This window comes from Falco rusticolus, chromosome 8 (assembly GCF_015220075.1).
Source record: "Falco rusticolus isolate bFalRus1 chromosome 8, bFalRus1.pri, whole genome shotgun sequence".
In the NCBI taxonomy this organism is placed as follows: Eukaryota; Metazoa; Chordata; class Aves; order Falconiformes; family Falconidae; genus Falco; species Falco rusticolus.
Window position 1 is genome coordinate 31,049,023 of NC_051194.1, and position 25,488 is coordinate 31,074,510.

At 44.5% G+C, this 25,488-nt stretch overlaps 1 protein-coding gene across 2 annotated transcripts in view; it reads left to right on the forward strand.

Annotated features, from left to right (window-relative positions):
* The window catches only part of DPP10 (dipeptidyl peptidase like 10), a 551,325-nt gene that overhangs the window by 247,981 nt on the left and 277,856 nt on the right, over nucleotides 1–25,488 (forward strand). Inside the window, exon 1 of one of the 2 annotated variants that reach the window (XM_037398164.1) lies at nucleotides 6,015–6,290. The exons of the other annotated variant lie outside the window; for it this stretch is intronic. Coding sequence (XP_037254061.1) covers nucleotides 6,219–6,290 — 72 coding nt within the window. The 5' untranslated portion in view covers nucleotides 6,015–6,218. Of the gene's footprint in view, nucleotides 1–6,014; nucleotides 6,291–25,488 lie in introns of those variants that run through there. 2 annotated transcript variants of the gene reach the window in all.

The following is a 25,488-nucleotide window of genomic DNA, read 5'->3' on the forward strand; positions in this document are numbered from 1 at the left end:
TGCCATAGATCTGAAACATGCACAGCTCCTGTGTTCTTCTGTTATGAACTATTCCTTCAAACACTCTTGAATGCTGGCTGTACATTTTATTGGTTAATGAGAGATATTTTTGGAAACGCAAGTCCTATTCCGTATACTTTCACTGAAATATTTGCACGTGTATTTTAATAAGTCCTGTAACTTTCCTGCTGGAATATATTTACATTTATTTGTATTAACTCAGTGCTTGCATTGATTGTTTTTCTAAAACAAGACAAGGAGAGAAAAACATGAGCACAATTTATTCACACAGAAAATAGCCTTTCACTGAAGCAGGTATTAGATTATAATGTGTTTCGGAATGCAGAAGATGCCTGGAATTTTCCCTCTATCAAAGAATTTCATAAGAAGCAAAGGTTGAATATTCTGTCATTTAAAACCATAATTTAAAAAGCACTCTGTACAAAACCACATACTGTCTGTTTTTCAGTTTTATGTGACTCAGAGCGGTTCTCCTCTGGACAAGTATTTTTAGGTTTTGCAAGCCCACAGATCCACTTAAAACACCAGCAAAGAACAATTGTCTTAACTTTTCTTGGGTTTTGGTCACATTAGTTTGATTTTTAAATTCATCTTTATAACTCCAAGGATTTTTTTAGCCCGGTTGCTAGAGCTTTAAAAGGAATGAAGAATCCATAAACAGAGTATATTTGTAAGATCTGATTTTAAAAAGCCACCAACAAGCTCTCAAGCCATGACCTTGCAGCTTTCATAAAGTCATAAGCATCGGGCTGCATAGAGGCAGTGGGTAATACGATGAGAGACTTTTTTCCTTAGGCTGTAAGAGTCTGAGCAGTAAGGTTGTGAGAGAGAGATACAAAACTGAAGTTCCAGGCTAGAGCTAATTGAGAATCTTTTGATCTCAGTTGATTTCATGACAAAAACCCCCACCTTGATGCTGTCTGTAGGAATGGGTCAACTGGACATAAAAGATGTAATGGGCTTCTTATTTTTATGGGAATGGTTATAATTGGCTATCAAGTAGTATTTGCATCTTCTCTGGGCTGTACAGTTATTAGTTACACAGTGATGAGGGCCATATAAAATATATAGAAAACAAAACTGCCTGTTGCAGTTTTGTTCTGCGAAACTCTACCAGTGGATCACCAGCAGACTTCAAACATAAAACTCACTCCTGAAGGAAGGGACAAGATATTCACAGTGCTGGTAATGGCTGCGCCTTTTCACGATGATCTGTACAGCAGTTAAATCTCTAAAAAATGACACAAGGCAGTTAAATCACTTGAAAACCAGGACTTCATTTTAAACCAGGTTTCATACCTTCAGCTCGGATGCTGCACCTCCCAGCCCACCTCCCAGGGGCGCTGGGGCGATTAATACGTTGCACATACGCAGCATTTGGCACCCAGGGTGGCTCTGTCACTGCTCTAGCCTGAAGCAGTAGCTGGCCAGGAGAGCAGTAAACCAACAGGGTTTCTTCAGAGAGAAAAGGGAGAATTCCCCTCACTTGTGGCATTCTCCACTATGTTCTTTCTGCACATGTGTCCAGCCGTTTTACTCCCCTACGAGTTTCCTGGCTTACTTGCCTCCTGTCCAAAATCAGCGCTACCTATTATTCTGCTACATCAACAAAACATACGTGTTTTTAAGTCATCATGCGGTACAAGATGTAATGATTGCATAATACTCTGACAGAGCTGATACTCAGTTTACGTGGAAGATAAAATAATCATGTTATGTCTTGGCTAACACACCCAGATCTTGTGTGTGATGAAGATGGAGGAAATTACAAGGCGTCTGTAGCAACATTTCAGTTGAAAGACAGATGAATTGATGTAATGACTCTGTGAAGAACTGATCAAGAGCATAATTCCATTTCTTTCTGCAGCTATTTCACTCAAGCCTTAAGTGCTTTCCCTGCTGATGCTATGATATGTTTTGGCGAAAATGATACAGGAAACTACCGTAAATACTGTACATCTTAATTGCTTTTATCCATATGGCATCAGTTTTAGTACCAGGCTCCAGTTTCAAAGATGTGGCCTATTAAGGGCAGTAAAACAACTGTTCTTCTAAACAACCCAGTCAAATGACTTTTGAGCAGTAATTTACTAAAAACGACCCAAATAAAAGTTGGTGTGGGCAGTAGTGAAAACTGGTGAATTAGATTAGTATCCTGAAAGCATCAATACCATGAACCAATGAACCATCATTCATAAATAATGATAAAAGGTATGATCAAGTGCTATTGATAAGAGTTTTGGTATTGATTTTAAGAAGCTTTAGGTAAGAGTGTGAATAGAGCCAATCCCCAAACTCCTACCCCCGAGATACGTTTCCAGTAATTCTAGCTGATTTATGAATACCCAACAACCAGCAACCATGACCTTAATGAAACTTATGCTCTGTATCTCAGTCTGTTATAGTGATAAAACCTTATAGTGAATATATTGTAAATGAATACCAAGCTTCAGCTAAACTGACTGATAATGTCTTTTTCTTGTTGATTAATAGTGGAGCTCCACCACAATGGATCTCATCAAAAACAAGCTGAAAGTAATCTCTATTGAAACATGTCCATTCAAACCCTAAATCATTAGAATTCTTCAGCTCTGATGGGAGCTCAGTAATTAATGGAGTTGCGATAGACCTGTGCCATAAACAGCATGAATCAGAACATGTCTGATTCTGAGACTTATTATTTGTATTACTGTAGCACCTAGAGGCCACAGGAAAAAGATAGATATCTAAGTTTCCCCATGTTATGAATCGCCCAGAAAAAAGAAGACGCTGAATATCCTACAGAACGCAGCCAGGACAGAGGAAGGATTGGCAGTAAAGGCTGCTCTGCAGAAGTGAAGCAAAGCAATAGGTAGTGGTGTACAGAAGATGCCATCTTGGTTGCACTTTTTGCTTTTTCTTTGTGCAGTGCCATTATTATACAAAAAGCAACAGCAGCAGAGAGCAAGAAGGTGAAGGGACAAGGCTGGCAGCAGCGAGGGTACAGGAGTTAGGGAAATAGTGAATTATAAGAGAGAAAATAGGGATGTGAAATGGAGAGATAAGGGTAGAGATGGTGTGAAGAGAAGCACAAGAAGAGCTGATGGCTGAGCCAAGAGAAAGCAGCTGTGCAGACTGACACACAGGGTGAGCAGTGCAAGTCCCCACCACAGGCTTTTGCAGCTGGGTCTCGTGGGGGTGCTGAGGGTGGTCCTTGGTGACATCCTGCAAAGGAATCACAAAGTCAGCAACAAAAAGAGATTGAGTCAGTTAATTCAGATAGTTATCCTACCCTAGGCAGCACCAACTATACTTGTATTACTCCAGACGACAACTCTCTGGCTTCCAGGTCTGCAGGCCCTCAAGCCTCCTAAGGCACGGCTTTGCCCTCCCCCAACCTTTGGAAATAAATATGTTCTTTTCTTAATGTTTAACCTGAATCTTTCTTCCTGCATTTTAAACCTATTGCTGTTTACCTGATTCACCATGTACAAAAGACAATATTTTCATTCTTTTGTGGAACCTTTTAAGCATTTGAACATTGTTTCCACATCTGCGCCCTGTTTTTCTCTCCTTAAGACTAACTGATCCCAATGATTTCCAGTTTTCCTTCACAGCACATGCTTGCCACACCTCTGATTCTCTTTGTCACGTGTCTGTGTTGCTACGCATCCCCTGACCTTGGCCCCTGTATTCAACAGTTGCCCTTCTGGGACTGACAAGGGCTGGATTTCTCCATCCATCATGACAGCTGTAGTCTTGCTTGTCTGTCACAGTGCGCTGCTTGCCCGGTTCACCGCAGCAGGACACTGCCTTAGGTGTAGTTTTGAGATCCTGAAGGGCGAGTGCCAAGAGGATGGGGTCAGGCTCCTTCCAGTGGTGCCCGGTGATGGGACAAGGGGCAATGGGCACAAACTGCAACACAGCAAATTCCCTCTGAATATGAGGAAGAACTCTGAGGGTGACAGAGCACTGGAACAGGCTGCCCAGAGAGGCTGTGGCGTCTCCTTCTCTGGAGACATTCAAAACCCACCTGGATAGAACTGTGCAACCTGCTCGAGGTCAACCTGCTTTATCAGGGGGTTGGACTAGGTGATCTCCAGAGGTCCCTTCCAACCCTGACCATAGTTGTGGATCATTCTGTGATGCTGTGATCTTCTGTAATGTCCCGTTCCTCTTTTGAAAATGTGATCTAATCTGTTGTTTACCCTCACACATTCTTACTAAATGCACACATATCTTCAAGGTCTCAGCCTGTCAAGATCATGTTTAATTCTGATGGTGTCCTTCAACATTCTTGGCATCCTCCTCAGCTTGACACTGTGAATCTGATGAGCATAGTTTGCTCAGCCACCCTGGTGCTGAGGGAAACATGGGCAAAGCCCACCAGGATGGACCATCGAGGGATCCTTGTGCTGCAGCCTTGTGCTTGTGGCTGGGAGCCACTGGAAATGATGCAGTGGAGACAGTTTTGTAGATACTCATTTTAGTTTTATTCAGATTATGTTTCCCTCTATGTCACCGAAGTGTCCTGGAAGCCCTTCTGAATCAAGATAGATGACATTAACTGCTCTCCTATCCACAGGCTTGTTACCCTGTTAAAGAAGTGAATTAGATTTGGTTGACATGATCTTGACAAATTAATGGTGGCTATTAGTCGTCATCTAGTTTTTGTCTAGGTGTTTGCAAAGTTCATTTGATTATTTTTTCTAGAACTTTATTGGGACTTCAGGAGTGGTGTCTGTTGATTGGTGGAGAAGTGAACACAGCGATGGGGGATACAGGAGCGTGGAAATACTCAGCACTCTGTAGTCTGTGGCTGGCTGGTCTGTAATTCATCAGTCCCTTGTCATCTTCCTGCTCCTTTCTAACCTGTTCCCACTGTAGGCTGAACTCTTAGATCTTTGTCACCGCTGTTAATTTCACTCACCAGCCGGTCAGAACTGACCTTTCTTGTGAGGTTTGATGCAAAAAATATTAAAAAAAGATTAAACGCTTCTCTCATTATGTGCTGACAGCTTTCCTTCTACCTTGCGGTCTCTTGAGGCCCAGGCTGGCTAAGACGGTGCTGGGGCTGCTCCCGTCCGCGACGCATTCCCAGGTGCCAGCCCTGCCTTCCGAGATCCTGCTGGGACCTGGGTCGTGAAACTGATGGCAATTAACAAAAGCCCAACCCAAGCTCAGGTGTTTCGCTTGCTTGTGTTTGAGGCTCTTTTTCCTTACAAAAGCTCACGTTCACGGTTCTTTAGCATCAGCCCTCGCATTTCCAACTCTTTCTTGCTGGCTGGTTAGAAACCAGTTTCAGATGGTCTCCTGAACCGGTCCTTAAAAAAAACCCTGAAACCAACCGATGATACGGCTTTGGGACACGTGGTAAATCGTGTCCCCAAGGTCCTCCCTGAAGTTCTCCTTCACTCTGGCTCCACATAAGGGCCTCCTGTGCCGAGTTCAGCTAAAACGGGTAACAGACCCCCCGCCCCCTCCACCTTCCCCCCAGCCCTGAGCTTCCCGGGCCGGGGACGCTGCCGTAGGGCTCGGAGGGGCCCCTGCGGCCGCTCGCCGCTGAAAGGCGGTGTGGCGGCTCGGGGGCGGCGGGGCGGCTCCTGCCCCCGGGGGCCCCCGGCACGACGGGAGAGCCTCCGGCACAGCGGTGCGCCCTTCCCCCGGTTTCTTCCCTTTCCCCCTCCCGGCGGTGTCCCTCCGCCGGCGGCGGGGCGGCAGATGCCGGGGCTCGGGGGAGGGCCGGGGCCGGGCCCCGCGGGGCGGTAGCGGCAGCGGGGGCGGGCAGCGCGGCCCCGCCGCAGCCGGCAGCGACGCCCCCGTAGCGGGGGCGCGGATGGTCTCTCCCGGGCCGGCGGGAACCGCTGTGACACCTGCTGGCGGCGGCGGGCCGGCCCACGGCGGGCGGAGCGGAGGGGAGCGGGCAGAGCGTGCCCGCCGCGGGGCGCTCCGCGGCCGGCGCCCGGCGCGGGGCACGGCGGCGGCGGGCACCGCGGGGCCGGGCGCCCCCTGAGCACCGGCGCGGCGGGGCACTGCGGTAGCGGCACTGCCGCGGCGGCGGCTCCGCGCCCCCCGCCCGTCCTCCCCTTTCTCCTCCTCCCTCCTCCTCCGCCGCACCACTTCCAGGGGAGGCTGGTGTCATGCGGCTGCCGCCGAGGGAGGGGTGCCCGGGGCCGCAGCGGCAGTGAGAGGCGGCGAGCCGAGCCGAGCCCCCTGCGATGACAGCCATGAAGGAGCAGCCGGCGCACCCGGGCGGCAGGGGGAACCCGCCGCCGCCGCAGCCCGACCAGGTGGGACCCGCGGCGGGAGGCGCCGAGGGGCCGGGGGATGAACGGGACTGGGCGGTGGCGGGGGGAGGCCGCCGTCCCGGAGAAGTTGTGCGGAGCTGGGTAAAAGTCCGGGGCGGGGGTGCGGGCGCCCTCGGGGCGGCTCGGCCGGAGAAAGACGCAGCCCCGCGGATCCGGCTGGGGGGATGCGGGGGGAGCGGTGAGGTCGCCCGGGGGGGGCCCAGCTTTGTCCGGTCCCGCCTCGGGGCTGGGGTGTCCATCAGCCCTAGCCCCCGACGGCAGCGGGTCCTGCAGGAGTTTGCGCTCCGCTTCCCCGCGAGTTGCGCCCGGAGGCGAAAACACTCGGGCAGGGGGATCTTGCCCTGCCGGCAGGCGCCAGCGGCGCCGAGACGGGGCTGCCGGCCGTGGGGGCCGGGCAGCAGCGGCGGCACCGGCGGAGCGGGCCCGGGCTGGAGGGTCGGGAGGGAGCGGGGCCGCCCGGTTCCCGCGGCGGAGCTGGCCGGGGCGCCGCGGGCCGCGCTCCGCATCGCCGCCCGGTCCGCGGCGGGGTGGGGCGGGAGCGGCGCCGGGGAGGTTTCCCGGAGGGTTTTGGCAGCGCCCGGGCGGCGGTCACGTCCCTCGGCTCGACGAGTGCCTCCCCGCGGGCTGGCGGGGGCCAGGGTGGCCGGGGTACCGGTGTCTCTCGGTACTGGCTCGCTATCGAAACAGGCGAATCTCGGGCGGTTCTCGCGTGTGAAGGCTGGGTACCGGGGGAGCAGGTGAACTTGGCTGTCACCACCATAAAATCGAAGTTTGTATTGCCAGACCGCCGTGTCTGTTGCTCGGGGCGGCAGCGCTGCCGCCCCGGGAGAGATGGGGCTGTGCGCGCTCCCACCGAGACCCCGGCGGGGACCCTCGGGCACCCCCGGCCGCTGCAGGGGCGGTGGGGCCGGCGCCGCGACCTGCCCTCGGCGCCCGGCGGGTGCGACCCCCGCGGCTCAGCTCGCCTCGCCCGCAAACACCTAGAAATGCGCCAACTCCAGCGGTACTGCGAGACTGAGTGGTGGGTGGGTGGGTTTTTTTGCACGTTGTCAGTACCGACCGCTTTCTGTTTTGAACTCCAGCATGCTGAACGGGCTGAACCGGGCTCGCAGGGCGCGGGCAGCGGCATTTCCTATTTTCATTCTCCGTTAACGTCCATCTACAGAGCTTAATTTCCCTCCAGTATGTAAACATTGGGGGGAAATCGCCACCAGTGAAAGCTGCTGCGCACAGCTGTGCTTTAGAAAGCTGGTGTCCCAGTGTCCAGCCCTGCCTGCACCCCCAGGCTGCATGTTAACCTTTGGGTAGTCCTTCCAGTCTCCGGGAACCCGTTAATTTCAATAAATTGGAAGAGGTATGCTTTTTTTTTTTCTGAAAAGTGTACGCATTATGGCACATTTTCATGTAACATTGATAAAATAATACCTTTGAGTTTGAGGAGCCTGCTTGAATAAATTAATCGCGTAAGTTACATTATCTGGAAAAGATGGGCAACTTCCATCAGTACTTAAAATTTCATGCAAATAGCAGAATTTATGGAAAAGTCAAGATTGTTTTAAATAGTCTCAGAGGTTCACAGAGATCGTAAATTTCAGGGATACTGCTTTTAGATATAATAAAAAGTACTTGAACTTAACTGATCTTTATTTCTTTATATTCAGTTCAGACATGTTGAATTGCCAGAATGGTTTTTTGTTGGAGGAGGAAACCTTTTCAAAGCAGGCTTAATCCTATGTGCCAAAATTTACCAGTTTGACTGCTTTTTTTGGGCATAATGAGGAACAGCAGTAAGTTCTCAGTTTAAAACACACTAAATATTAGGAATTTATCCTAAATATAGAAATATTATTACCTGAGTGCTTTGGAATTCTCAGCCTCTTTTGGTGGTGGATGGGGGGGTCCACTGGTCTGTGCACTGTGCCTGGCTGCATGAAGTGTAAATGCAAACTCCTGTATGTTTGCATTGGAGTTTTCCAGGTCAAGTTTGGTTTTCTTGCTTGGAGTTGAGAGTGAATCAGCTTTGATGGTCTGTTGTCTTAGATGCTGGGGTTGTTGTGCAGTGTATAACAAAATGTTGTTTTTAATGGATGGCAAGTCTTTCTGTGGCTCTAAATGCTAATAAGAAGGCCTAAATCCTGCAGTGAGGTCCGTGCAGAGTGAGGCTGTGGCTGGTGGATCTCAATGAACCAACACCAAGGCCACTCATGCACCTTTGCACAGCTGAGATCCACGTGATTGTAGCTCAGCCCTGGCCAGAGCTTGGCCACAGGCTGTGTCTGACTCAAGGTTTGTGCTGGAAACCATTCTTAGCATAGCAGTGTGAAGTGGCTGTGATCTTAACAGAGGGATGGTAAGGGTTGGGAGCTTTTTGGTGGCTGCTGTTACAGAGCTGCCGCTGTGGTGGGCACTGTGGTTGGGCAGGTGGAGAAGAACAAATGGGCTGATGTGTTCACCCTGGTTTTCCATACCCCATAGCACTATCACAGGCTGGCCCGTGTAGATGTAGCTTTCCTAGGGCCTTCAAAAAATCCATCTCTTTCTAGGTACCCTTGTTTAACATGGCATTTTGCTTGGTGAACTTGTATGAACCTGTAGAGTCACTACAAGTGACACCTGTAGTTTATTAACTTTTGCCAAAAAGCTACAGCTGCCCTACAAGCCACACCTGTAGCTTATTTATTTATTTTTTTTAAAAAAAGCTACATCTGCACTGAGAGGGTTTCCTGAGGTAGCCAGGAGCAGCAAATCTTTCCTGGTAGCTCAGTGTTTGGACCTGTGGGAAGTCTAAGAAGGAGCAAGGAATTACACCAAGATTTTCTAAGTGTAAGTCTCTTTCCTGATTTCAAAGTTGGGTTTTACAGATACTTCTGAGAAGTCATACTGAAGTTGATGCTTTTGTGGTAAATTTATAAGCTTGCAACTTGATCTGTAATTTCAGATTACAGTGGGATAATGCTGGAACTCTCCACTTAAAAGCTTGGATAGAGTGACTGGAGCATCCATAACCATCAGCTTATAAATAAATTGGATACAACTTCACATCCAACACTTCCCCTGATGGTGTTTTTAAACCAAGCCTCCCCTGGGCCAAGGCATCTAATAACAACTTCCATTAACAGTGCTATTGATGTTTCGGTGATCGGTTTGATGAATTAGCCAGATTTATTCTCAACTCCTTGCTAAATGATGACTCATATTTATTGCCAAAATTACAGTTTTATGTTCAGATGATCTATCTGTAGAAAGGAAAATAGCTGTAAATTACTTGTATTTCTGCTCGCTTCTGGAAAGCTCTATCAAAGTGCTCAGACTTCTGTCACTTGTGGGCTTGTGTCGGGAGTGAATGCGGCTCCCTCAGTTCCTCTTAGTAAAAAAAATAGTGTTCTTCATCTTGTAGCTTTTAAGAACTGTCCTGGGGTCTTGGACAATGGTGCTTACTGATCGTTTTTAGAAGGCACAACCATTCGGTAGTCAGTGGACACAACATATTTGAAAAATATTATGTACCTGTATGACTTGCTGGTTGATGAATGTTGCTGTCTTTGCAGATGAAAAACTAAGATAATTCCTCTAGGTATTACCTTTGTGAGGGTTCAGTCTGCTTACAAAAAAACCAGATGATCTACACCACCTGGTGCTATTTGCTGTTCTTTGTGTATATAGAAGACAGACCTTTGAAATTTATAATCATTCTCTCCTGAGCCTCTTTTACTCTTCTAACTTCAGGTCCTTTTAAAATTGATTTTTAAAATGGAAAAAAACAAACCAACCAAACCCCACATTTTTTCCCTTTACTGTATGTCATTTTAGAATGTACTACATTATTCTGCTTAAAAACAGGTAAGGAAAAACGAAATCAGACTGCATTGTGTTGCACTAAACAGGGAAATTACTTGGTAAGCATTTCAATTACGTGTTTAGTATACATACAAGGACAACTGAGTGAGTACTGTTTGCTTGACTGCCTTAAATTAAGGAGTTGAATTTCCCTGTCTCAGGACCAGTTTCTGTGGTCACCAAACAAGGGGCATATTCTAAAAGTACATCTGACTAAAACAGAACACTCTCTGCTTTGTTTTTCAGTGACTAAAGCCAAAATAGTTTCTGGTTTTATGTCTTCCTTCTTTACCTTCCTTCTTTTGCCCCAAACCAGAGTCTGATCTTGCAGTGGGAAAAATCCTGGTGGATAGCTGTGTCTGTCCAGAGCAGTATTCATCTTAATGGGGTTTTACCAAGGTAAAAGGGCTCTCCCCTGCCCCACTCGGGTAATTTTAAGCTTGATGGGTCAGGGAGATACCTGAACTCTTAATTGTATATGTACAACAATTCCAGTAACTTGGATGACTTGGTTAGGTAGCCAAGTCCATGCCCCCCGCTCTTGGTCGTGTTCAGAGTTGGCTTCAGGCTGAACTAAGACGTTCTGCTTTAGTGCATAATCCAAAGTGACTTGCTTTTTTCCTTCTTACCATCCTAGCAGAAATTTTTACTTGTTTTATTGTGGCACTATATCAAACATACTGGTTTGTAAGGTTCAACATAACATCAGAAACATCAGATAAAAAAAGCCAATAAGTGGCAAAATACAGTCATATTACTATACCTAGAATATTTCATGAAGAGCTAACATCTGAATCTTAGCTTTAACTTTTAAATTCTATTTTTTACACTATATATATGCCATATGATATCCATGCTGGATCCAGAAAGAAGTATTACAGGCTTGCAATATGTGTTGAATATATGACCAGCAGTGCAAGAAGCTTATGAGAAAACGTATTAACTGTGGTGGTTTGGAGTATCATTCAGGATTCAAGTTCTAGGGGGAGGCATGGGACGTGTCATCTTTCAAATAGTGCATGTGGCCTTGATTCATTTTCTCTTTGCCGTATGGATGTTTTGATGTATTTTGGTCATGTACCTGATAGTGGTGATTAACACAAAAATCCTGAAGCTCTTCTGCCATCTTCATTGCATTTCTAGTCTCCTGCTCTGAGCTGATCTCCTTTTTGGTGAAATGCTTCTCCTATTAATTAAGAAGCATCATTTTATATGACAACTTGTAAATAGTCTGTGTAGGTACAGGATCCTAGGTAGCTTGAGAGAGCAGTCATACAAGTGTTTTTAAGTGGCTGCATAGCACGTAAATGTATTTCTCTGTACAGAAGTGATGAGTGTCTCATTAGAAACTCACTTGCCTAATGCAGAAAACTTTACCGAGAGCTTTCCAGTCCCTTATCCACCCTCTGCCCTGGGAGCCAGCCAGGAACACAACCATGAAGAGGTCTCTGGTGGTGGGTGCAGGGCAAGGCAATCATGCCAGTGCTCTCTTGCTCCTTGTATCCTCCCCTCATGAATTCCCATGCTTTTCACAGGTTCTCCGTGTCTTGCTTTCAAATCAGCATGTGGGAATCTATGCAGCATAACACAGCACCCGATTTTTCAGTGTTTAGAGCCCTCCACTTTGCAGGTGGATTAAAGGGATTACTTAATGCAGTAAATAAAACACTGTGAAACAGGGCAATCCTTTTGGCTCTTCTGTGTTAAAGGGAATTGCAGGCATGTGTAGGTTACATTGTAGCCTTGAATATTTGAGCATACTTCTTGTATTAGCTGTTTTAAAACATAGTTTCAGTAATTCTTTCCAGTATCTTCCAACTGAAAAGTATTGCTTCAGGCGAGCTATTTTGATAATTAACAAGAGGGAGGAACTCTTTAAGGAAACGGAGACTATGTTTGATGTTATTCTAGAATTTGAAGGCCATCATCTTGGCATTTTTTAATACTTTCAGGATATTCAGAGATTACATGCGTGTGTTATTGACAAATATGAACACAGTTTCTCCCCATAGCAGTAATAAGGATGAATGTAATATGTGAATCCTAGAGAGGTATCTTAGTTTTTGTTGCTGTTGTGTTTCATTGGGGTTTTTTTGTTTGCTTTTTTTGTGTGTGTGTGGTGCTTGTTTGTTGTTTGTTTGTTTGTTTTTAAATGAATGGGGCTTTGAAATGTACCTGACCTATGGAAAATCTTGTAGGTGAACAAGACTGTATACTTTCTTTAACATTGCACTGGAAGATGTCAGCAGGCTCATCTGCTTCTACCGGGCCTGTGTCCTGCCAGCAGGTAGCTGTAATTTGTTGACGCTGTCTTTGTAATTCTTATAAGACCTGTGTCATATTTCAAGTCCGTGCATTAGTCACAAAATCTCAGATGTCTCAAACTCTGTCCCTTTCCACTTTAATCATACACTTCTTTTACGCTCCACTCGGCTGCATCAAATAATGTTCATGAATATATGATAGTAAAAAGAACAATGCTGATGGTGACTGATGATGATAAATTACTGTATTTATCCATTAGGAAGGACATTGGATGACCTACAGATCTGAGGCTGATGTTAAAAGACCTTTTCTAATCTTTCTTAATGCTGCTGGCAACAGCCACGTAACTTATTATGTGTTATTTATGTAAAGAATCTGTAAATAGTTTTGAAGGATGCTAAACTGAGATAAAAGCCCACTGGGGTTTGGAGGATGTTGTCTAAGAAAATCAATTAGGAAGTATTAAACAATGTGATAATGTAAGGAAAATAAAGATTCTTTAAATGCTTTTGGGGGTTATTTTAGACTGCCTGGGGCAATATTTGCAATTTATGTGCCTTCAGGGAGGAAAAAAACCCAATGCATTTCGTAGCTTTCCAGAAAATAAACTGGGCAAATGTTAGAGTTTTCTTTTAGAAAATATGGAGAGAATTCCAAATGCTAGTGGGAAAGCCATTAAACTTGTTTGAAATGCTGGGCAAGTACAAGAAACTAAATCAAACACTGCCAGTGCGACTGATCATTCGTCCTCCGTGTTTGTTCTTTCTGCTCCTGACGGCGCAGAGGCTGCTGGCTTCCTTTCCCTCTTTCCCATCCTAAGGCTTCAGAGGCTGGTGAAATCAAAGCATTTAATATATATTAGGGGGAGTCTTTCAGAGTAAGGATTTGAGCGTAAGTACACTTAATTAGGAGTAATGATGTGCTGCAGTTTTGAATCTTATGGAAGAACTGCTTAAATTGGATGGTCTAACGACAGTTCTAAATAAACACCAAATGGCTACAAAAATTGGGTGGCTTCAGTCAGAAAAAGTGCGGTTCAAGGAGATCTTCTTGGCAGTCCCTGCTGGAAATCTCCTTTTAGCAATTCCCACCTTATGTGTGAAAAATTCTTCAGTACCTTGGTGCAAACAGCAACACAGCAGAGATCCTACTGAAAAATTAGTCAAGGGCCTTCTTGTTCTGGGGCACAGATGATTGTATCGGGTAATTAGATGTTATCAAGCATAAATAGAAGTTTAAATCTTCCTTAGGTAATAAGCCCACAAAGTCAGAAGTCTTTGAAATGAGTGGGTGGTTGTAGTGCGAGGCAATTAGTTGCAAAAGGTTACTTTTTATTTTTAGTTCAAAGGTTTGTTGTATTGTGGTACATTGAAGGTATGTTATCTTTTGGAACCTGAGATGGTGGAAAATATTTCTATGTTCTGGTCCATTCCTAAAGTGCTTATTTACATGGATTTCCTCACTGAAGTCAGTGAGACTACTTATATGAATAAAGTCTGCAGGACTAATCATATAATTTGCACCGTAATAATTTTCATTATATCTTGGGGAAAAAAAAGCCCTTTGGTACACAGTGAGTTGGATCGAGCTGCAGTACTCAAGCTGTGTGAAAGGTAGTTATCAGAATGTTGTCACTGGTGTTCTCTGAGGTTTTTTGGTAGTAAATGTTCAGTGTTGTGGCCTGTTTTAAAATTCAAAAGGATAGGCCTACAGCTCTTAATATTACATGCCAGACTCTGAAAAGGTTCTTGAAGGCATCTGTCCGTTTATGCAAGCTATTTGCCCACCTGTTAGGAGAAAGACAAGGTTTATACCTATATATAGTATATATTTTTTTTGTATTTCTTTCAGGGTCTTTACATGCAATTCTGAAGAGGGGATTTGCCCCCTTTTGGGTCCTGTCACTGTAGGCAGAAATGAGCCTGATGTTAAGAGTCCCAAGCAGCAGTGTTAAGACCCAACATTTCCAATTTCTTTGTGGCATAACTGGTGACAACTGAAGGAAGGAGAGGGAAGCTGATCTGGATGTGTAGTGGAATGGAGCTGGGTTAATTAGCATTGATAATATACAGCTGTGGGTTGGCCTCAGGGGAGGTGGGTTGGCGGATGTAGGTAAGGTGCAGCTGTGGCTGGTTAAGTGGTTGAGAGACAATGAAGGGAGAGTGGCCGAGGAAGAAGTGGGAGAGAGGAAGAAGCACGAGGAGAGAGAACACATGCCCTGGAGGAGGCAAGATGAGGAGAAGGCAGCAGAGGGACTGTATGAAGAGTATGTTGGTATGGGATGGTAAAAGACCTTGTTGCAGCTTGATAGTTTGGAGAGTGCTGTGACATGGATGTACAAGTGGAAACCAAATGGGCTGTCCTTTTGGGTCCCAGTTACTTTCTTGTAAATGGTAAGCAAGCACGTAAGACTTCATAAAGGAGATTGGTGCCAAGAACGCAGGTGCAGCTCCTGCAGCCTTTTAAAAGATGCTCAGTCTAGCACATAGCACATGATGGAAACAACTATCCTGTTTGCTCACCTTGTCCTGTGCCACTAACCACAAAGAGAGTCTAGAGGAAAGGGGTGGTGGTTAGGAAAGTAGCTATTTCTGGTTTTAATGATTACAGGATAATGTATTCATTCTTTCTTGAACATGACAGCACAGAAATAACATACAGGAAAGATGTGACTGCATCTTCCTTCCAGTGCTGAGAAGGACTCGGCTTTTCTTCCCCAGTCATTGGTCTCTTTGTTTCTCTTCTTTGTGAAGGCTCCAGTGAAGTCTTTTTCTGTTAGTGACGATTTGGATCGTGCCCTTGGCTATTTTCATTCTCTACACTCTCTTTCTAGAAACATTTCTGATTCTACAAAATGCTGTGTTCTGTGTGAGCGGTTTTCAGTGCTCTCTCACTTCTTTTCCTCTTCAGTTTTGTTACGTCTCCATGTGATTCTCTCCTGTACCATACTTTTTTTTTTCCCCCACCTTCCCATCTTTAATCTCCTATACACAGGTTTCCTAACAATTTTCTTCCAGCAGCCCTTCTGTCTTTACCAGTGTCATATTTCTCTAAGCTAAGCGACATCTTTGTCGTCTTTGTTTCCTTACTTTTATTTCCCCATTGCTCATCACTTGAAGAATGTTGCCTCAATTAAATGTACTGCTTGCTTTCCCCAACAGTATGAGTCTCAGAATAGAGATCAGTAATGTATATATAATGAATATATGTGTTTTGATACTTCCTGTGTGATCTAGTGATTTCATTAGGTACGGGGAAACCATTCACTTTGACAGTGTGGAAAAGATTAGATTCATGGTAAGCAGGAGTGTTGTTTTGGTAATCTCAGCCACCAGAATGGTGTCTTCAGTGGAAGCAATGGAAGGCAGATGGACATTGGGTAGATTTTTATTCTGTTAGAATAACTCCACACTCTTAATTTCCTGTCTCGTAATGTTAATGATCTTAGTAAAGCCTTTGCCAGGGTCTCCCGCAGCATCTCCCGGAGGAACCGGCTGCCGTGGCTGGGGCGGGTGCATTCTGTGTCGGGTACGAGACCGGCCGGACGGCTGAGCCCAAGGAGCGGCGCCGAGTGCAGCGGAGTATGGCCCCGGCGCTGGGCCCCGGCGCGGCCGCCCCTCGGCCCCTGTGCCAGGTGCGGGCCCCTCAGCGCGGGGGGGACGTGGGGGGCTGGAGCGTGCCCAGAGCCGGGCAGGGGGCTGGGGAAGGGGCTGGGGCACGAGGCTGTGAGGAGCGGCTGGGGGAGCCGGGGGGGTTTGGCCCGGAGAGGGGGAGGCTGAGGGGAGACCTTATCGCCCCCTCGACTGCCCGGCAGGGGCTGTGGGCAGGGGGGGTCGGGCTCTTCTCCCAGGGAACGAGCCACAGGGCAGGGGGGACCGGCCTCGGGTTGCCCCAGGGGAGGCTGAGGTTGGAGACTGGGGAAAGTTTCTTCCCCGAAAGGGTGGTCAAGCCCTGGGACAGGCTGCCCGGGGAGGCGGTGGAATCCCTATGCCTGGAGGTGTTAAAAAGAGGCGTAGATGCGGTGCTTAGGGACATGGTTTAGTGGTGGGCTTGGCAGCCCTGGGTTAATGGTTGGACTTGATGATCTTAAAGGCCTTTCCCAGCCTAAATGATTCTATGAAATTAATAGACAGCAAGCTTGTAATTTAAAGAATGCACTGGTCAGCAAATGCAAATGGAGTAATCCTTGTGAAATATATATTGATTTGTCAAAGGAAATCTAAAGTCTTATTTCTGGTCTCTGCTGTATTTACATTGGAAACATAAACAGACACTAGCAGAATGTTTTGGTGTTTGTGGTAGGTGGTATCATCTTTGTACATGAATCTAGGAAAAGGAGGTTCCTTGCTTGCTTCCTCATAGTATAATTAGCTTTAGCCCATAAACCCCGTGCTTATTCAAGAAAACGAAAAACTTCAACAGAAAAGGCTTTAGTGTACTAATTCTGTGAGCAGCTCAGCCTTGTGTATCAGCTCAGGGGGTATCTTTTTGCTGTATTTACATCCTACACAGCAAACCCAGGGATCTGTTACAGTTGTCTCACTCCATACAACACGTATGGAAGGTTGATATTTCTGAAAGAAGCACATGCAGGGCCGTATGTCATGTCAGCAAGGAAATATACTCAGTGTGTAAAGGAAAAGTAAGCTGCTTCACTGAAAATGTCATTTTCCTGAGGTCTGTTTATCTCCCTTATTCTGGCCACCTCTCTGCATTATTTTTTACCTGAGGCTATGGTACCCAGCCCAGCTAGGGGTCCAAATTGGGCTGGATCTTTTTATTCTAAAAATCAACCACCCAACCAAAACAACAACAAAATATATTATTTGTATCTAGGGGCCTGTCAATTATGTTCTTTGCAAGTCTTGCCTCATTTCTGGGTGGGTAAAGATTCCTTTCTAAAATGTAAGTGAAGGAAGTGCAATGCAATGTCAGCTTTTGCCTTAGTTTGTGTCAGGTTGCCGGCTGAAGTGGAGTTACTAGCACTTCTTTCCGGGGATGAAATAGTGCTTCAGTAAAGGACTTTTTCTTCTTCCTTCTAAAAAGGAAGAACAGTTTCTGCCAAAGTAATGCATTGAAAGTGTAAACTGAATAAATGTCCTTACCTGCTGCTGTTAATATCTTTTAAACTACTATTACTTACAAAGGTGTAACTCTTTTTACTCTTTAATTATCTATTCCAATTGTTTGGGGGTTTTTTTTTGGCTGGGGTCCTTTGTCCATCACCCCTGCAGTGGGGTGGGGGAGTTGCTGAATGTGTTTGCTCGTTGCTCACCTCTAGATGAGGAAATACTTCCACTGAAATAATATTCTCTGAACGTTTGCATGCAAGCTTGCCCTTTGGTATTCCTTTGATCTGCAGTAAATTTGAGTATTGCAGTGCAGTAACTTAGGTAAGCCCGTAGTAGCATTGTAGTTTTGATCAAAAATCTACCAGTGAAACAAATCCTGATCGTACTTGCTGAACTTTGGCTTGCACCCCAGAGCAGTTTGAGTGTAAATTAGACTCCTTTAGGAATTAAGCAAGCTGATGTGCTGCAGGAGCACACTTGGGGTGCTCCAGCTGCTAATGGATGTTTGATCTCCAGGATCAGACTAGAGCTGGTTCATGTAACCCCCAGAAACGCAGAAGTTGTGTGGACATCAGGTCCTTGACACGAATGGTTTCTCTCCTCATTTCTGTTGCTTTCTCTTGTTAAAGCTACATAGCTTTAAGAAACACAGAAGGTGATATATAAATGCATATATTTAAAGGCAATTGTATGATTTTTTGTTTTTCACTTGGTTGTAGGCCTTATGCAACTGCCTTGTAAGACTTTTTTTTTTTTTTTTATTGCAACACTGGATTTTTCTTATATGTTTGGAGGTAGTACTTTGCTATTTTTCAAGCATACTAGTGTTTGCCGCCTCCCTAGTTAAGGTGGGAATACACTGGCCTAAATGAATGGCTTACAGGTGGTGAAGAGGTCTTGGTTTTGCTAGAGAGATGCCTATGAGGACCCCTCAGAATCAGAGTATGGGAGAGAGAACAGACACAAGGAAAGAAAATGAGTGTAAGTCTTGCTGGAGGTGTATTGATTGTATGACCTTCTGTAATGGAGATTTCTCCATAGTGCTTCATAGGTGGATGTATCTGAAAGAATGCTGCTAATTTGGAAGAAGATGGAGATTAGGAGATTGAAGTTTAAAAGTCCTTGTTCTGTTCTTGGCTGGTTGCAGAATTTGTGTGATGTGCGTGTGTCCTTGAATTCTACAAATTCAGAAGTGTCTGCAGAGTTTGGGGTTGCTCCAGTCCAGGAAGACCTGTGCAGGGGAAGATTCTTTGTTATACCCAGAGTGAGATTAAGACACAAACAAAGTCAAATGCTGCTAATCAAGGAAACTTATTGTGCACTTATATAAACAAAACATTCACTTGTTGTAAGAAAATAGTGATAGGAAAGAAGGAAATCTAGTAAGCAGTGGGGATAGAGTTGCAGGAGATGGTCACCACCATGGATCCAGCAGCATCCTGTTGGTCTGTAGTCTTTGTTCACATCGGTGGTGGGGGTCTCTGGATTGCCACTTATTGTTTGGTTGCTGTCTTTTATAGGGTGTTCAGGAGGGTCCTTTCCCAGAGAATGGCATGGACCCCATTCTGCCGTGGGGCATGTGATTACTGCATAGACAGGGGTGATTGTCCATGTCTAGGCACATTGCTGACAGCTGTGTGGCCTTTCTTTGCCCCTGGCTGAAAACTGATGTCAGGCAGCTGTTGGCTCCTTATCCGTTAACAACATTTAAGTCTTGCAGGGGCTCCACTAACAAGCTTTGAGACAGTCAGTTTGAGGTCTCTCACAGAGGTGTGTTGTGTTTCTGGGAATTTGAAATGTCAGAATTGCCTGTGATGGACGAAAAGACCTCCAGTGCATTCAAGAGTGGTTAACATTTGGGAAAACTTGATTGCCTTTTAAAAGCGTTATCGAGGAATAAAATAGAGAAGGTATTTCATGTATGTGGAGCGGTCTGCTGGGGAGACAGTGGTTAATGTGAGTCTAAACTTGCTGATATTTGTGTACTTCTGTGAGAACAACACAAATACTTATGAGTATACTCACAATCCAGAGAAACTGCAGGGTAGTAGCGTTATTGGTGGTTGGCTATGGCTGCGTATTTCTGCTCTGAAGATGGGAACCTGAGACAGTTTGAAATGTAGTGATCACAGTGGTTATCATTTAAGGTGCAGTTACTGCTACCCAAGTGCCACACTTCCATAAGGCTGTGCTTGCAGTGCTGGTGGAGCAGCTCCATGGGTGGCTGCAATAAAGCGTGTGCTGCTCCTGCTGGGGGATTATGGCAGTTTGTTAATACCCATCCTCAAAACCATCTATGTGGGCTGATCCTGGAAATGCCATGTACAAGGTTTTCCATTCATTTCAGTACGGATTGCTTCTGTGCATGGAGTTTCACATGAGAAAACTTGTTAAGTCCTGAAAAAAGACTACATTAAAAATACAGGGATGGGAAGGAAAATTAGTTTAATCTGATTTTCTTTTACTGTCCGTTCTCCATCCACTATTATAAGAAAATTATCTTAAATTGTAAATTATGAGAATACTTTTGAATGTCGGATATGATCCAGTATATCTTTCAATGATTGGCTATAAAGCTGTTAATAGGGCTGAGTTTAAGGCAGCGTTTTATGTGAATACTACTATCGTTTTGCGTAGAATTAGTGTTCCCTGTTTGTCTAACTCCAGCAGATAAGGGCTGTAAGTTCCTGGTCTGTCCTTGCTGCCAGCACAATCTGTGTGACTGCTGAGCAGGATGGAGTCTTAACCACTCAACTGTTTTTCCAGTAATCTGTAAGACGCTGAGGACGCAGTACTAAGTGTGGATTTCATGTCAGTGTGAGTCTTTCCATCATTTGTAGGAACTTGAACTTGCACTGGTAATAAGGACAAGAGGAGCAGCACACAGAATTGTTAGCAAATTGCAAAGTACATGAGAAAACCAGCTTTTTTTGTTTGTCTGTGTTGCACTTGGACAGCGTGCTCAAGTACAGTATAGAGTAATGAGCCATAGTCACATTTACATGGAAACCATTTCCCTTAATGAGGGGAATGGTGTTATCTATTTTACTGTAGTGGATTTCCATTAAAATCGGGGGCTCCAGCACATCCACCATCTAAAATACGTGCTGGGCTGAGCATGGTGGAAACAGGGTACATAAATAGGAGGGATGGATAAGACTGAAATCCTTGACTTCAATTAAGGGAGGAAACAGATACATGGTAAGAAGATCCTTCCAGGTGTTACGTTCAGGTGCCCCATCTTGCAGAAATCATAACAAGAACCAATAGGTACATAAAATAAAAAATACACTCTATTTCACTTCACTTTTTTTTTAAGTGAGGCAATTTAACCCCTGGTATAGAAATGCTGAGGTAAGTTTTGAACTCTCTGCCTTTTGATAGATTTGTACTAAAAATGGTTTCCAGAAGGATACCCGAGCAAAAATTCTTGGCCCTCAGACAGAGGTAGTGTCCCAGTGAAATGTAATGGGTTGCAGTCTACAGGAGATGAAATGATGAGGATCCCTTTTGATCATTTGGTGAATCAGTGAATTATTAGTGGTTTTACCATTGTTGATAGGTGATATAAATTAACTCCTAAGAAAAAACTCCACCCTTTTTTACCTACCATCTTTTTTCCCCTCCTTCTGCTGCTTGACAATGATAGAAAGTTCCTCCTTCCCTTTTTATAAGGTATTGTAAATCTTCGTTGCAATAGCAAAGGAATAATAAGTTAACTTATATAGAAGTGCAAGAGAACTTTTCCTGAAGAGCTGCGGTCTGCAATACGAAATCTTGCTGTTAAGAAAGTTTCCATGCAGCCCTTGACAAAACTTAATGTATATTTACTTTTGGGTCTGAAAGCTGCAGCTGTGACTATAAAAAGGGTTTCAAAGTCTGTACTTCTTGCTTGCATGTGGTCAGTATTCATCCATGACCTGGTGTTAACTCTGGTTCTAAGACCCTGATCTGGCAAACTACTTTTTTTTTTTTTTTTTCCTTGCTTTTTTTCTCCCTGACACCTCAAGAATTTTAATTATACTGCATCTCACTTGCTATATAGTTTTTGAGGAAAATACTTTCTTTTCTGCTTTTTATTGCACGGACTGTTGCGTTGTAAGAGACTTAATGTGTGTCTTCGTTGTGAATATGCAGTAGAGTGGTTCAGTTAAGCAGGCCCAAAAGTACGTTAACACTTGTTTTGTGGCTTTAGCAGGTACATGTTTGGCTGTGCAAATGAGTCATGTCCACCTAACTCTAGGGAGTGACTCCATCTGTTTGGTGTATCCCTTGTTCCATACCTCAGGGAGGTATTTTCTGTCCAACAAGAAAGGTCTTGTTTTACATCTGGTATACTGGCATTTGAATTTGAGACTGGGCCACACCTAAAATGTTGTTTTACCATATTGTATCTCTCTTCCTGACATTGTGCAGATATGTAGACAAAGTCTGTATTTCAACAGCTAAACACTACTTCTACAAATACTTTTAAAATGAGTTAACTGTTTCTGCGAAGGCGCTCAGATTTAGCTGATGGATTACTGGGAGGATTTTGCCCTTAAGGACTTTCTTGAGGTTCTTGGTATGGAAAAAAACTGCTTTGAGACTAAATTATTCAACAAGTGTGTTTCGAAGTAATTAAAGCTTCTAGCATTTCATGTTTTATGTATGCAGATTAAAAATAAAGGTTGATTAAATCATGACAAAGGGAAGTTTATTCACAAATGGCAGACGGTAATGTCTCTTTCGTGACCGGTGGAACACTGTTGAGCCTACTTCATTATTCTGAATATTGAACTGTTGTATTAGTGTAACTTCTTCTAAGTGATGGCAAGGTTAAAAAGTGGGCAGTAGAATTTGATGCAGTACAGCCCTGGCTTTGCAAAGTAGTGCAGAATACTTTTTTCCATCAAGTATCTGACTTACAGACAATTTTTCAGCTAGTGTTTTTGAAATGGCCAGGTGAGCTATACAAAACTCCACAAGATCAAGAGGCAGGCCAAAGTAATGATTTTCTTGTTGGAAAGTAATAGACATGCCAGTGTAGCATGTAATAACAGCAGGTTTTACAGCGTGGTGTAGAACAGTAGGAATGTGAAACACATATGTTATGTAAATTACTGATGTATATTTTTCTGCTGAGTTCTGGGCTACAGTAACTCCTTTGTGCTTGCTCACCCCCCCCACCCCCCCCCCCCCCCAACCCTGTCTTTTTCCAGTCACTTAGAGTTTCAGTGCGTGAACTGCTTCAGCCTTTTAAAAATTTTGCTTGGCTCTCTCTGGACTGAGTACCTCATCCTTTGAATACATATACTTAATTCAGGAATCAGTGAATGGTCATCTTTGAAATCTAACAGCAAATCAAACCTCACTGTTGCAGGTGCCTATGTGGATGAGGCACACACTTGCATGCACACCGAGAGAGATTGACTCTCTGAGGACTGGCTTATTTTCATATGGGATGAAAATTGTTCCCAAAGTTGCAACACAAAAACATTTTTTCATCATCCTAAGGAAACAGGGTGTGTGTGATCATGCGAAAATGAAGGTAGTCATTAAAACCATCACATCAAATGAAAATGTTTATTGTACAGTAGGTTTTTTGACTCTGTGGATGTCCCGGTGGTTTCCCTGGCAGGATCTTTCTGCTATCTAGTGGGTACACCTTCTGACATAACAAAGGTGTGAGGGTTTGTCCTTTACTCAAAGAGCGACAGGTCCCACCTTCCCGTGGGGTTGGACAGGCTGCCCGTGACTGCTTGGTGCTGTTTCCTGGAGATCAGAAATGCCTTCACCGGACAGAAACCACGTATCCTTAACTTGGGTCAGCCAAACTGGTTCCCAACATCATGGCAGTAATAGCCAATGACTGAATTACCTGCATACTCTTGTGGTATGCTTAGTGGGCATTGTTTAGAGAAGATGCTTCTTACACCTGGTGTATCCATGGCACGCTACTCAAGCCATAGCTATATTTCTAATACTTTTGTGGGATTGTTTTATTTCCTACCATCTCATTAAGGACATAGTTTCCATTCAGTACATGGAACTTTCTGTTGATTATAATTAAATTTTCCAATAATGCTTGCTTACAGCACTGACAGTTCATCAAAACAAAAAATGAAAGTTATTTCTTCAAAAAAGATAATTTAGACCAGGTGGGTGATCAAGCTAAATCCAGTATCAAATGACAAGGCTTTAAATGACAGCTTCTGTGTGGCTTGTTCCACACACACTGCAGGCAGCTACAAATCATCTGAAATAGTTTTAGCACAAGGGTTGGTTGGACTCTAGTCCGTACAATTTATAAAACTTTTTTTTTGGGGGTGGGGGGAGAGGATTTAAGTCCTTGCATGTTAGGAACTACAATCTCAGCTCCAAATGATAAAATTGAAAAGAATTTGTAGTGGAGCAAATGCAGAGAGGAAATGTTTTTTCAGCACATGTGGTCATTTCATAGTTACTCTGAAGTTGGATCAGAGAGGACAGAAAAGACTGGCTGGGATGAGGAGTGGGCAGAAAGTGAGGTCTGGCCAGGAGAGGCACCACACTGACTGTGTTGTGAACTTCTGGAGTAGGACAGCAAGCTAGGACTGGCTCGGCTTTTCCAGCTGGAAGATCATGTGAAGTGCTTGCGCTGGACTGAGAAGCCTGTGCAGAGAGGGAGCCTGATGGCTTTGTAGAGCTGTCTGTAGTGACTGCTTGAGCATTCTCTCCCATTCATTTGGGGTTCCCTCAACACTAGTAACTTTCCCTCCTTCCCCCTCTGCTGTTACAACAGCTGTATTTTTACTGAATGAATGTCTGCAGTATCTGGAGAGACATATATGTATCTGCGTGCACACATGCGGATCATGGTGGGGTTCATCAGTGCTTCTGACGAACGATGAAAGCTTCTCAAGTTCCGGTTTCCTTTCCTTAGCCTCTTTCCTAACAGGAGAAAGACAAACAACAAAGAAAGACCCAGTACACAAGTTTAGAATATCCACTGTGTGCTCTGTGTGTGAGATATCTGTCCAAATATTTCTTAATTTTTCTGAGTCGGCTTTCATGGGTGCTTTTGTAAGGGCTACTGTCACCGTGATAGTGGGGTTTTATACTCTTCTGATAGTGTTCCTTGGCCATGGTGAAGATCTGGAGGTATACTTTGAAGTACGCCAACAGGGATGATGTGTTGCCTTCAGTTTCACTGTGAAGCCCTGCAACACTTTTCTCCCGAGACAAGTCAAACTTGTTTCAGTTCCCCTAATAACTCATAATTCTGATTTATAGTTGACCATATTTTTTGTATATTTTATATAACTACACACACGTAGTCCTGCATGTGTTATGTTTTCATTTCTGTACTCATCAGCCTATGTAATGCATTATAACAGCTCATCCCTCTGTCTACGATTCCTGCACAGTTTACCTCTTTTCATAGTTTCCAGGGAGGTGCAGTGCATCTCCTAATAATTTTTGCTGAAAGCAAAGTCACCGGAGTGCGTTACTCATGAATTATCTGTGCAAAGCTTACAATATAGGATGTATCATTTCAAGCTGGAAGTAAGAGCCCTAATGTTTGGAGAGAGACATTGGAAAGAGGGTAAATCCTTAAAATTTCATGGGCATTTAAGGGACTTGCAAACCCTGTCAAATAAACTAGTGAACTCTGTGAAGTAACTTGAGGGACACCTTCATCAGTTTCCACCAGTCTTGTAGAAAACACAGTAGTAGCTGTTTCTTAACCAGCAAGGGTTTCGCATTTTTGTTCTGCTGAGATGGAAACTTCCAGATGATATAAAAGGATTTTTCCACATGGGAAAAGATTCTGCCTTTTTTTTTTTTTTTTTGATCAAGTTACCTTGGAGAAGGGAAAGATCACGATGGAGATAATTTTTTGTAAAAGGTATTTTCAATACTAGATCTCTTGCAAATCCATCTTGATGAACCAGCAGCACCACAAAATGCTTTTTTTTTTTCTTCTTCTTTTTGTTGTATGCTATATTTCATGGGTATTCCTCTCCCTGTGACTCTCTTTGCTA